We start from the raw sequence: 13135 nt of genomic DNA on the forward strand, positions 1-13135 counted from the left end.
AGATATAAAATTCAATAGTAATTTAGTACTGGTTTTATAATAGTAGACATGAATTTGAGACTAAACTGTTAACACAAATGATTTGATTAATCTTTCAAATACAAAATATAAAATGTGATAGTTATTAACTTTTACTAATATGAATCACAGAAACAAACTCTTTGGTCGAGTAAAGAAAATTACAAAAGAGGGTTAAAAACCACCTTGAGACCGTTGGGTTGGTGGTTTTTCTGTTAGCCCCTCAACTGTTACTGAACTTGCCCAATATTATCCACATGATTGATTTATGGATTACCTTCATAAACCATTGGCCAACAAAGGAAACTGCAGTTGTAGTTCTTGCTTCACACAGGAGATTACTTTCCTTCCTGCTCCATCTTTTCATTTATCAGCCTTAGCTTAAATCTATTCCACCAGAGCTAGGCTACAACAGAGCTCCAAAATTCAAACATCAAAATTAGCTTATTTTAACTCTTTTAATTCCAATTACATATTGTTTGAAAACTATTTTAAATTTTATATCATTGCAATGAATAAAGTAAAAGCAAAATAAACAAATGAAGCTAATTACATGGCTTTACTAGAAACTTACTTTATAGAGCAGACAGAACAGAACTAACTTATGAGGATGCTGAAATTATCTCACTCAAGCCTGGAAGAAGTGAAAAAGCAAACTCTTCAAAGTTCTAGAGCTTAACTGGATTTTTTAATTTTCTTAATGTGCCATTTTAGAACATTTAGAAATAGGAATTCAGAGGCTAAAACAAAAGGTTAAAACATATCAACCAAATTAAGGAAACAAAACAAAAAATCAGACAAATGCTTAGCCAAATAACAGTATTTAAATAAATCAGATGTCAAAACGATAAAATATTTATACTTTTAAAGTCTTGAATCTAGAATGAAAATGAACTTGAGGGATATCCAAAAATTACCTTTTCTCCTACAAGTATTTATAAAACCTCTGTCATGTAAAACATAGAATAATGGGCACGGATATTAACAGCACACAAAACAGCGTTTCAATGTTTGCTAAAAAGTCACTGCTACTATAGTAACGCCCCAATACAAAAATCGCAACAACCGACAACCAGAAAAGACAGCAAATGCAAGTTACTGGCACTTTCCACAACTAATTCCAACTTGTCACAGTGCCTGGCATCATCCATACTTTTTGGTTGGTACATAAATTGCTTTAATCATCAGGCTTCTTGGTGAGCATCTACAGCATGTTGGCAGTGAAACTGCGCTGCTCATGAAAAAAAGAAGAGAAACCCAAATTTTCCCAGGATTAAAACAGGACTAGGATGTGTCCCAACATGTAGATATCCCAAGAGTCTTCCAAAGAAAATGTTTAAAGTTTTACCTTCCCATGGCTTTCTGTACCTAGTCAAAATGTGAGAAAATTGACTCAAAAATCCTTCACTTCATTTCAGTGAGTCTGAAAGCTTAAATACTATTTCTCTTTTTATTGCTTATTATTAACTAAGTAAGCCCTTCTTTTTTGCATGTTTTTTCCCTTGCCCTCTGACTTCCAAAAAAATTAAACTGCTTTCTTCAGGTCCACCAACTGCTCCCATGTGATTTAAAGATATTCTGCTTCAACTTTTAAGTTCATGAGCACCGAGCTTCAGATATGGTTACCCACCCCCTGTTTCCTGAGGGGCTCCTCCCTCTACCCCACCCCAACCCCAGCTTTCATCTCACCCTTTCTCTGTTTTCCTCAGCACTCCCCTCTCTAGTTGTGTGGGAGTTTCCACCCCTACACCTTTCAGCCATCACTCCTTAACAAGTTGTGTTTCTTCTAACTTGAAGTGCCTTCTTTCAATGGATATCCTTAATCTACTACTCTAACCCCACCCAAGTTACATTCCCTATTAACCTGGGCATTTCCATTTGACTATCAAATCTATTTAATCCAGAGGGCTACTAAAATCCTCACTCTGTGACTCCACAGCCCCTGAGAGCCTGTTACCTCATATTCAAATTCTTTTTTTAAACAGTCAGGTCTCACCTACCTGAACTATAATTTCCCATGACCCATCCCCACCACCAATTATATGAGTCTAGAGGGTTTTGCTCCCATCTCTCAAGTTTCTAACAAGTGGTGGTACATATAAACTAACAAGTCTCAAGTCATTTCCCATTTCCTCTGGTAACACTTTGTCAAACATCTTCACTCACACTGAGCCTTCATTTCCCTAACACAGACCACATCACACGATTAGAATTTAGCATTACCTTTTGACTATTATCTATTATCAAATTCATTCTTATGTGCTGGTCTTCTCTACTTGAATAGATTACACACTCTCCTTGAAAGTGGAAAACAGAATCTATACCCCCTTTATAAATAACCCCAGCACCTCCCTGGTGGCTCAGACAGTAAAGAATCCGCCTGCAGTGCAGGAGACCCGAGTTCGATCTCTGGGTTGGGAAGATTCCCTGGAGAAGGTAATGGCAACCCACTCCAGTATTCTTGTTAGGGAAATCCCATGGAGAGAGGAGCCTGGCAGGCTACAGTCCAGTGGGGTTCAAAGCGTTGGACACAACTGAGCGACAAACACTTTCACTTTCAGCACTCAACACATTGCCAATCTAAGCAACAGGGTCTTCTAGCATGCAGTTTGGGACCCACCTAAAAATACTCTACACATTCCAGTTTCCTCATGTATTTTTACTCGTTTGAGCTTCACATTCCTTTTGTACATCTCCTCAGAACCTCTTTGGAAAGTAATTAAGTCAATGAACACATGTTGCTAGGTCTAGAGTAGGTACATTATGAACATACTGAATTTTTAAAATCATTTTTATTTCTATTTTTTTAAAAAGGAGACAATGAAACACTAATTCACCCACACATAGGAACAGAAAGTTTTACTGTTATGTCAGTCTGGTCTCAGAGAAACACAGACACATCATTACAATGTGGGCCTAAAGCAGTCCAGTGACCCAAGTTCACACATCCAGAATGACGGTGGGCCACAATCTCCAACTCCACTCTTAACTGCTTATTATGAGTTAAAAGAGAAGTGACTATGTAAACATACAAGTCCCAATCAGTGGGTGGGAGGGAAATGGAAGGGGCTCATGCTGAAGGGCATCTTGGTGATGTCATTGCAGCGCTGCCTGCTGAGAGTCCGCCATATTGTCACACTGAAGAAACACTTTTTGGAAAACCCAAAAGGTCATTGTTTTACCAATCACAAAACTTATAAGAGCAACAAGAGCTTCCATTTAGTAACCATAATATCAACAAGCCCTCTCAAGATTCTAAGAATAAATTAAGGTGTTCAAATGAAATTGGGGAAGGAAGGCCTCCTTTAAAAGCATCCAAAACTACTTGACTAAATTTTCACCAACTTGTATAAGCCAGTATACTTCCTGAATAGGACCAGTAATTTAGCTCAGGGAAAAAAAACTCTTTAGAAACTTCCCATCTACCTTTGTGGAAGAAATATTTTCAGATAAAAGCTGTTAAGTGTTCAGGTTTACTGAACTTTCTGAGTTGGAGGCAGGATAAGTTTCTCAGCACTCAGACAAGTTCCTCCCCCTTCTCAAATTCTGTTTGAGTTCAAGAGAATTGAATAGGTATATGCCTGTGCTGACATAAAGAAAAATAACAGGACACAGTGGGAACCAGTGTTTTCTAATATTTCTTTATTTTTTAATAAAGTCAGAAAATAGCTATAATTAATCTAACACTTTTTCTGACATTTTGACATCAACACATTCTAATACAATTATGGCTGTTTTCACTACTCCTACCGTTTACTCCGAACTCCTTCTAATAGGGATCATGAGTGACTGTCTGGCTCGCTCTTATGTTTTCCTAACATTTTTAACATTAACATATTTTAATACAACTGTTCTCATTACTTCCATTATTCATTCCTATTATTAACCAAGAAAACTTTGAACTCCTTTCTAATGAGAATAATAAGTCCAGCACTTGGCTCACTCTTCCTCCACTCCAGTCCTGCTTTGTGTTACACATCTTGGCAGCCTGAAATCCCACTTGCAGTTTTATGTTTTCCACCTTCCAGTTTTCACAATATCATGTCTCATTTGCCAATTAATTTTACTTAGAATCATTAACCTTGTCTTTTGTTTGTGTTCTAAATCCTTTATCTTTTAAAAGCACTTTTGGTCATTTTTTAAGACTGTTCTATGTTCTATAAATTGCTTTGAAGCTTAAGGGTTTGTTGATAAATTAAGGTTTTTCTAGGTATTGAAATATCTTTTTTCAGTCTTCAAAGAGAAAAGTTTGCTTGGCCAGTCTTTGTGTTTGTGGAAATTATACCATTTATCTGTGCTTTGTGTAAATTTTTACCCCAAGTTCTCATCTACAAATGCTAAGGGTAGGATTTAAGGTCACTCTTAGCCTCACATTTGTAAAATTTTGTATCTCCTTTATCTACCTTTGCCTTCAGAGTATAAAAACTTCACCAGCAGGTATGTAATAAGAGAAGGAGAGGGAATTCAGAGGATTTGTTTGGTGGGTTTTCTGTTGTTACTGTTTTTCAAGATTGGTCAAATGAGCAGCAGGGTATCATGGAAATAAATAGGCTTTAAATTTGACCAATCTAAATTAGGATTCTACCTATGAGCTGTGTGACTCCAGTCAGTCAGTCAGTCAGTTCAGTCGCTCAGTCATGTCCGACTCTCCGCGACCCCATGAATCACAGCACGCCAGGCCTCCCTGTCCATCACCAACTCCCAGAGTTCACTCAAACTCATGTCCAGAGTCGGTGATGCCATCCAGCCATCTCATTCTCGGTCGTCCCCTTCTCCTCCCGCCCCCAACCTTTCCCAGCATCAGAGTCTTTTCCAGTGAGTCAACTCTTTGCATGAGGTGGCCAAAGTATTGGAGTTTCAGCTTCAGCATCAGTCCTTCCAATGAACACCCAGGATTGATCTCCTTTAGAATGGACTGGTTGGATCTCCTTGCAGTCCAAGGGACTCTCAAGAGTCTTCTCCAGCACCACAGTTCAAAAGCATCAATTCTCCGGGGATCAGCTTTCTTCACAGTCCAACTCTCACATCCATACATGACCACGGGAAAAACCATAGCCTTGACTAGACGGACCTTTGTTGGCAAAGTAATGTCTCTGCTTTTTAATATACTATCAAGGTTGGTCATAACTTTCCTTCCAAGGAGTAAGCGTCTTTTAATTTCATGGCTGCAATCAGCATCTGCAGTGATTGTGGAGCCCAAAAAAATAAAGTCTGACACTGTGTGACTCCAGACAAGTTACTAAATGGAACGCCACTTCATCTCTTAGGGTTTTGTGGAAGATTAGCTATATGTGCAATGGAGAAGGCAATGGCAACCCACTCCAGTACTCTTGCCTGGAAAATCCCATGGACGGAGGAGCCTGGTAGGCTGCAGTCCGTGGGGTCGCTAAGAGTCGGACACGACTGAGCGACTTCACTTTCAATTTCACTTTCATGCATTGGAGAAGAAAATGGCAACCCACTCCAGTGTTCTTGCCTGGAGAATCCCAAGGACGGCAGAGCCTGGTTGGCTGCCGTCTATGGGGTCGCATAGAGTCGGACATGAGTGAAGTGACTTAGCAGCAGCAGCAGCTATATATGTAAAGCACTTGGTATAAAACTAGACTCACAGTTTTAAGAATATGAGCCATTATCCAGCTCTGTGACCTTGAGTAAATCACCTGAGATCTCTGTGCATCAATGTCTTCATAAATAAAAGTGAGATAAGTAAAGTGCTCCCTTCATAGAGTTGTGAGATGAAATTAGTTTACTATAATAGAATGCTTAGAACCCTGTAAGCACTTACATATGTGTAAGCTATTATCATTATTAACACTAATTTTGTTACTGTCATCACAGTTAACCATACATCTGTCAATATCTATACTAAGAATATCAGGATTATTTCCTGAACTTATCAAATGCATTGCACAGAGTAGTTAAGTACTAGCACTTAGTTGGCAGGCTGGAGGGGTTGTTCTGTACAATCAGTCATTCACACTGTTAGTCTTCTTGCTTTAGGTGCATCTGTATCTCCATATTGCATTCCCTGCATAATTTATCAGCAACTTCCACACCTTTAGTATCACAGACTTGATAACCTTTTGACAAGATATCTGCTGCAAAAAGTAACCTCAGCCAATTTCTCAGTGTCTTCCTAAGCCATTTTCACTGATATCTTACTTTACCCAGTACTTTATAGGAAATCTAAAATTGACTGTGCATACTTGCCCACAAACATGTCAAAGAAAAAATTCATAAAAAAGGTTTAGCCTAGGATCTGGTACATAGTATACATCCAATATATACTACCCAGTCTTACTGTTATCGAACATTTATATAAATTATTTCATTTAACCCTATGGTAGATAATCCTCTAAGGAGAATGCCCCATTTCACAGGTAAAATTAATAATATGCAGAAAAATAAATAAATTGAAATCACAAGTTAGTAAATGAGAAAGAGAGTAAAGGATTCAAACTGTGGTTTATCTTATCCCCAAACACTCTCTTCCCTACACTTGAGGAAGCGTCACCATTTTTTCTTTCATATTTTTTAAAATTTTCAGTTTATCCCCATCCCTTTTTCAGCCTTTAGGGAAGAATATTACTTCATCAATTATTAAGAGCATTCTCCCTGAGATCTGTTCAGTTCAGTTGCTCAGTCATGTCTGACTCCTTGCGATCCCATGAACCGCAGCACGCCAGGCCTCCCGGTCCATCTCAACTTCCAGAGTCCACCCAAACCCATGTCCATCAAGTCAGTGATGCCATCCAGCCATCTCATCATCTGCCATCCCCTTCTCCTCGTGCCCTCAATCTTTCCCAGCACCAGGGTCTTTTCAAATGAGTCAGTTCTTCTCATCAGGTGGCCAAAGTATTGGAGTTTCAACTTCAGCATCAGTCCTTCCAATGAACACCCAGGACTGAGCTCCTTTAGGATGGACTGGTTGGATCTTCTTGCAGTTCAAGGGACTCTCAAGAGTCTTCTCCAACACCACAGTTCAAAAGCATCAATTCTTCGGCGTTCAGCTTTCTTTATAGTCCAACTCTCACATCCATACATGACCACTGGAAAAACCAGAGCCTTGACTAGACGGACCTTGGTTGGCAAAGTAATGTCTCTGCTTTTTAATATGCTTTCTAGGTTGGTCATAACTTTCCTTCCAAGGAGTAAGTGTCTTAATTTCGTGGCTGCAGTCACCACCTGCTGTGATTTAGGAGCCCCAATAAATAAAGTCAGCCACTGTTTCCACTGTTTCCCCATCTATTTGCCATGAAGTGATGGGACCAGTTGCCATGATCTTCGTTTCCTGAATGTTGAGCTTTAAGCCAACTTTTTCACTCTCCTCTTTCACTGTCATCAAGAGGCTCTTTACTTCTTCTTCACTTTCTGCCATAAGGGTGGTGTCATCTGCATATCTGAGGTTATTGATATTTCTCCCGGCAATCTTGATTCCAGCTTGTGCTTCTTCCAGCCCAGTGTTTCTCATGATGTACTCCATGTATAAGTTAAATAAGCAGGGTTACAATATACAGCCTTGACGTACTCCTTTTTCTATTTGGAACTAGTCTGTTGTTCCATGTCCAGTTCTAACTGTTGCCTCCTGACCTGCATACAGGTTTCCCAAGAGGCAGGTAGGTGGTCTGGTATTTCCATCTCTTTCAGAATTTTCCACAGTTTATTGTGATCCACACAGTCAAAGGCTTTGGCATAGTCAATAAAGCAGAAATAGATGTTTTTCTGGAACTCTTTTGCTTTTTCCATGATCCATCGGATGTTGCCAATTTGATCTCTGGTTCCTCTACTCTTTCTAAAACCAACTTGAACATCTGGAAGTTCACGATTCATGTATTGCTGAAGCCTGGCTTAGAGAATTTTAAGCATTACTTTACTAGTGCCTGAGATCTATAAGTTTTTTTAAAAACCCATTTCCATTTGAGGTAATATCCTTTAAAGCTACACAAGACTGAGTGAAAGGCCCGTGGCTTCTGCCTTTCCTAAAAAGATAGTCCACGTATGAAGTGCTTAAAAATCCTTAAAAGTCAGATAGATTCAAATACTATCTCTATAAAGAATAGCTCACAGGGTCACTGTTTGTTATTCTACTTTAATCCATACAATAAGTTTATGAAATCGGTAGGCTTATTATCCATAATTTTTATCTGAATAGACTGAGGCTGAGAAGAGTCCTATAGCTCATGTGTGGCCAGACATCCTGTTGGGAGTTCCCAAATCAACACACCATCAGCCAGGTCTGGTAGGGACCCTTGTTCACTCTAGGAGGGTCTGGCTTGTCCCCTTTGAGCCATGGGAGGGGTCATTAGACCCTGGACACTCATGCCCCTCTCTGCCCTGCAGCTTCCCTCTCTCAACTCTTGGTGTCATTCTTGGTTTTCCTAGCCCTTAATGGGCTTTGTTTTTTCCTTAGTATGTTTAAACTCAGAGATGAAGCTGCCTTATTCCATCTGCTGCAGCTGCAGCATATTGTTCTACTTCCTTGTCACTGTTAACAAGACCAACAGAAAACACACACATCTGTGTGCTTCTGTTCAATATCATGCAAGCTCAAGAAAAAAAAAACACCTCTGTTATCACTGGCATACTATTATTAATAGTAAAAGAAAGATGAAGCAAGCATGGCAAATGGTTACTACCTGTTTAATCTGGGTAGTGGGCACACAGGTGCTATATTATTTCCTGTACTTTTCTCTAAGTTTTAAATATTTTATAAATTAAATAAAAACTATAAAGGACAGTATCATCTTACAAGTAACATAAAAAATATGGTTTTCCTTATACAGTCACTACTCACAGAATAAAAATACTTGTTATGCGCTGGAAAAATAAGGATATAGCCAAATATGTAAATGCATGATTACCCAGTAGTAGATTACTGAACTTTTCCCCTGAGGTCTTAAAATATAGACTTCTACTCCTCTTATTTAGGATTTGGTGGTCAAGGCTTTCAAGGGTCATCCTCAAGAGTTAAGGAACTGGCTATAAAATGGACAGAAAGGCATGGGGCCAAGTCTAGTGATGACCAGCCAGGCTAAATGACCAGATGGCAGGAGTCTGCACAGAGTGGAAATAATCACCATGGAGAAAGTCATCCTCCCACTCCCATTCCAGGCTAGAAAGCACATTCATCAGCCTTCTGAGAGAGATTCCTTCTCTCATGGGCAGGCTTACTTTAACCAAGCTTATAAGATTAATGAATAAAATCAGAGTGGCCATATATTATTCTAATGAGAAATCTGTCATAGAGGCAGTGTGCTGACTCCCTGTAGAGACAGTTACATTGAACATCAAGTTATAATCACAAGTTTACATGATTAGCACAGCATGAGAAAAAAGGAGTGGTTAGCTACCTCTGTTTGTATCAAGCTAGAGCAGTCCAATGCCTTCATCTACACATATGGAAATGACCTCCCAAAAGGAACCAAATACTAAAAATAATCCATTGGCCAAAATTCTCTCTCCTCTAGCTAGTTCCTGGATGGACACTGCTAAAGCCTGTCCCATGAAACTCACATTGCTACGTCTTAATAGTCATCAAACCCCTCTGTGAATTCAGACTCTGGTTAATGTGCTAGTAACTCAATCATACCAGGTCTTATAGGCTGCATGACAACTGCAGCATCAGTTCTACCAATTATCTTTCTTAGACCTTATCTTAAAAGCCCATGTAGCAACTTAAGTTGAGTCACGGAAAGATGAGGAGATTTTAATGAGGGTCAGAACCAACTGAAGCAACTTAGCAGCAGCAACAGCAGCATGACATAATTCACGGTGTTCACCAGTGTATCCTAAGTTTCTAGAATAGTGCCAGTCACTTAGTAGATGTTCAATAAATACTTCTTATGTAAATGAAAAAAACTTGCTTAAAAAAAAAAAAAGAAGTACTTCAGGGACTTCCCTGGTGGTCCAGTAGCTAAGAATCTACCTGGCAATGCAGGGGACACAGCTTGGATCCCTAGTCAGGGAATCAAGATCCCACATGCCTTGGGGCAACTACTGAGCCTGAGCACCACAACTAGAGAGTCTGTGCACCTCAAAAAAAGATCATGCATGATGCAACAAAGATCCTGTGTGCCCAATAATCACTTTTTTTTAAAGTAGTTCAGTACAAGCTTAAAGCTCACACATTTTAAATAATCATTCTCACTGCTCACTTGATAAATACATTCATTCAGGTTGGGGAACTTTCTCCTACATATACTTTTCCACATTCAGCCTGAGTTGCTTAGAAAAAATCCCCAAATATTATTCAACCCCCAATAGCCACTATTACCACTTCTATCACAAAGTACTACCATAGAGGCCTGTTTTCATAGTATTCTTACATTATTCAAGTGCCCAGTGGGCACCAGAATAAACTAAGCATCATTCTTAAGAAGATACTTCATCTAATTCCCATGCCAATATGAATACCAATCACTCTTAATGTATAAAAACAAGTGTATAAACATTACTAAAATCTAAATTTATTTTTAAAAATCTGAAACATATGGTACCTTGCTATTAAAATGGGCCAACAAAGTTTTTAGTGACGTCAAAGTTCTAGAAGGTATGAATCTTACTATCTTAAGATAAGACCCACCCCAGTTTGTGTGCGCGATTTGTGTTTTACTCACTTTGTACAGGAACTTCTCATTATATTCACGGTCATTGGCTTTTACTACCCGTTCCACTTCTAAAGAGAAAGAGAAATCAGGTAAGAAATTAAATTTTCAACCAAAAGAAACATACGACTCATTAAACTAACATCACATAGGTTACTTTGATTGTCATCAAGGTTGCAAGAATTCTTTGTTTTGAAATTTGAAAGGCATTGGTTTTTTCCAGCCTAAATGTTGGAACGTGTATCGGAAAAGTCCCCAAATGGAAAGCTGAAGTGTTTTTCATTGTCTTTCTAATGCCAGCCATAAAGCAAAACAGTATGTGTCGCCAACTTCTATATCCCTTTCACTCCGTAAAGACCCTTTCTGCTAACTTCAAGTAGTTTCTAAAAAAGGAAGAAGCTATGTCAAATGCCACACTGGAAAGGAAATTTTGTTTTGCTATAGAATTATAAGACGTAACATAGCCAAACAAAACCATACTGAAGTGGCCAGTGAGGTCACTGACCTTATGGTTATGGAGCCAATGGTAAAATTTCTAAGCAACCCATGCACAGTAAGAGAAACTTTTCATCTTCAGGACACTGAGACCAGCCCTTAGCTGGAAATGGCCAAAAAATTAAAATCTCTTTGGAAAGCAAATGCAGAATTCCAGCTCAAGGTGGCAACTTATGAAGATCTTAAAGTCATCTTCTCCCAAAGACACACCAAATCAACAGCTGTACCTGGAACAAGTTCCACCACAAAACACCTAAAAACTAACTGAGTGATGCCCTTCACATCAGGCAAACAAGAGGGAAACCAATCAAACCAGGTAGGAAAGGCTGAGACAGAGTCTCACTCTAAACCTCATTCCCACACAAAAGGAGGAGGGAACTCAAAACCCAGAGCTTCAACCTGAGAAGCAAAGGGTTCATACCCCAACTTTCCAGATGAGTACCTGAAAGACAGCCTCCAAAGCATCTGCTTCAAAGACCAACCGGGCAGGACTATGGCAAACCGAAGCACAGCTCTTTAAAGTGCCTACAGACAGGCTCACCCACCCCAGGGCCCAGCACAGAAGCAGCCTTTTGAAAAGCACCAGAAAAACACTCACTTGCTAATTTTAAAACATTGGTCTTAGGTGCAGGGACCTCTGGCATACTCCCCAGATATGGTGGTTGATGGGTGTAATCTCCCTGCTCTACCTCTGCCTTGCTAATGCAGATGGGTGCCACCTTTTATTTCTTCCTTTATTCTTTTTTCCTCCATGTCTTTTTTTCCTGTTTCTCTTTTACCTTTTTATCTTCCAATAGGTGCTATCTTTACACTCCGCCTCTGCCACACTCCAGAGTCCTAGGATTCCCTAGAGGGGATGTCCAAACATACCTGGTGCCCCAGTTTCTACATCTGATGACCCAGTTTTTTACAGCTGCCACCCAGGGAACACTCCTTGGCCACCTGGCTCTGAAAGCCACAACCTTATGTTCCTGGATGCTATGGGACTGTAAAAATCAAAGATTCTGATCTTGGCAGACTACCATCCTCAGGGCACTGCACAGACAGCTGATTAAAACACATTCCCAGTCTTTCTGAGAAAGAGAACTACTTGCATATCTAAATCCTTGGGCCTGTGGGGCAAGCTTCTGGTCTGGCACTCAGGGGACTATACAGAGGCTCCCAGGGAATAGAGGCCGAGGGACACAATCTTTGCATTCTCTCTCTACCTCACTCTAGCTCATCAGGATCTTTAGAAAGGAGCTTATCCCTTCTATGGGGCCTAATATTTCTGTCTAGAGCCATGGGACATCTTTATATCACCTGAAAGCAAGTACAAATAACAAAATAATAGGACCACAAACCCAGAGATTATAATATTGCAGAAATTAAAATTTGTAAAGGGCAAAACAAGCCTTTGACTATGTGGATCACAACAAACTGTGGAAAATTCTTAAAGAGATGGGAATACCAGACCACCTGACCTGCCTCCTGAGAAATCTGTATGCAGGTCAAGAAGCAACAGTTAGAAGTGGACATGGAACAACAGACTGGTTCCAAATGGGAAAAGGAGTACGTCAAGGTTGTATATTGTCACCCTGCTTATTTAACTTATATGCAGAGTACATCATGAGAAATGATGGACTTGATGAAGCACAAGCTGGAATCAAGATTGCCGGGAGAAATATCAGTAACCTCAGATATGCAGATGACACCACCCTTATGGCAGAAAGTGAAGAACTAAAGAGCCTCTTGGTGAAAGTGAAAGAAGAAAGTGAAAACGTTGGCTTAAAACTCAACATTCAAAAAACTAAGATCATGGTATCTGGTCCGATCACTTCATGGCAAATAGATGGGGAAGCAAAGGAAACAGTGAGAGATTTTATTGTTCAGTTCAGTTCAGTTCAGTCGCTCAGTCGTGTCCGACTCTCCGTGACCCCATGAATCACAGCACGCCAGGCCTCCCTATACATCACCAACTCCCGGAGTTCACTCAAACTCATGTCCACAGAGTCGGTGATGCCATCCAGCCATCTCAT

The 13135-nt window shown here is 39.8% G+C and overlaps 1 protein-coding gene across 5 annotated transcripts in view; it reads right to left on the bottom strand.

Annotated features, from left to right (window-relative positions):
• Positions 1–13135, bottom strand: part of ATP8B4 (ATPase phospholipid transporting 8B4 (putative)) — a 283705-nt gene that overhangs the window by 226424 nt on the left and 44146 nt on the right. For all 5 annotated transcript variants that reach the window (XM_088839599.1, XM_088839597.1, XM_055437072.2 and 2 more), the window contains one exon: positions 10635–10693. In XM_088839599.1, coding sequence (XP_088695725.1) covers positions 10635–10693 — 59 coding nt within the window. The remainder of the gene's footprint in view (positions 1–10634; positions 10694–13135) is intronic.

The sequence above is a fragment of the Moschus berezovskii genome, chromosome 9 (genome assembly GCF_049115385.1).
Source record: "Moschus berezovskii isolate FMDL1 chromosome 9, NW_MosBer_1.0, whole genome shotgun sequence".
NCBI lineage: Eukaryota > Metazoa > Chordata > Mammalia > Artiodactyla > Moschidae > Moschus > Moschus berezovskii.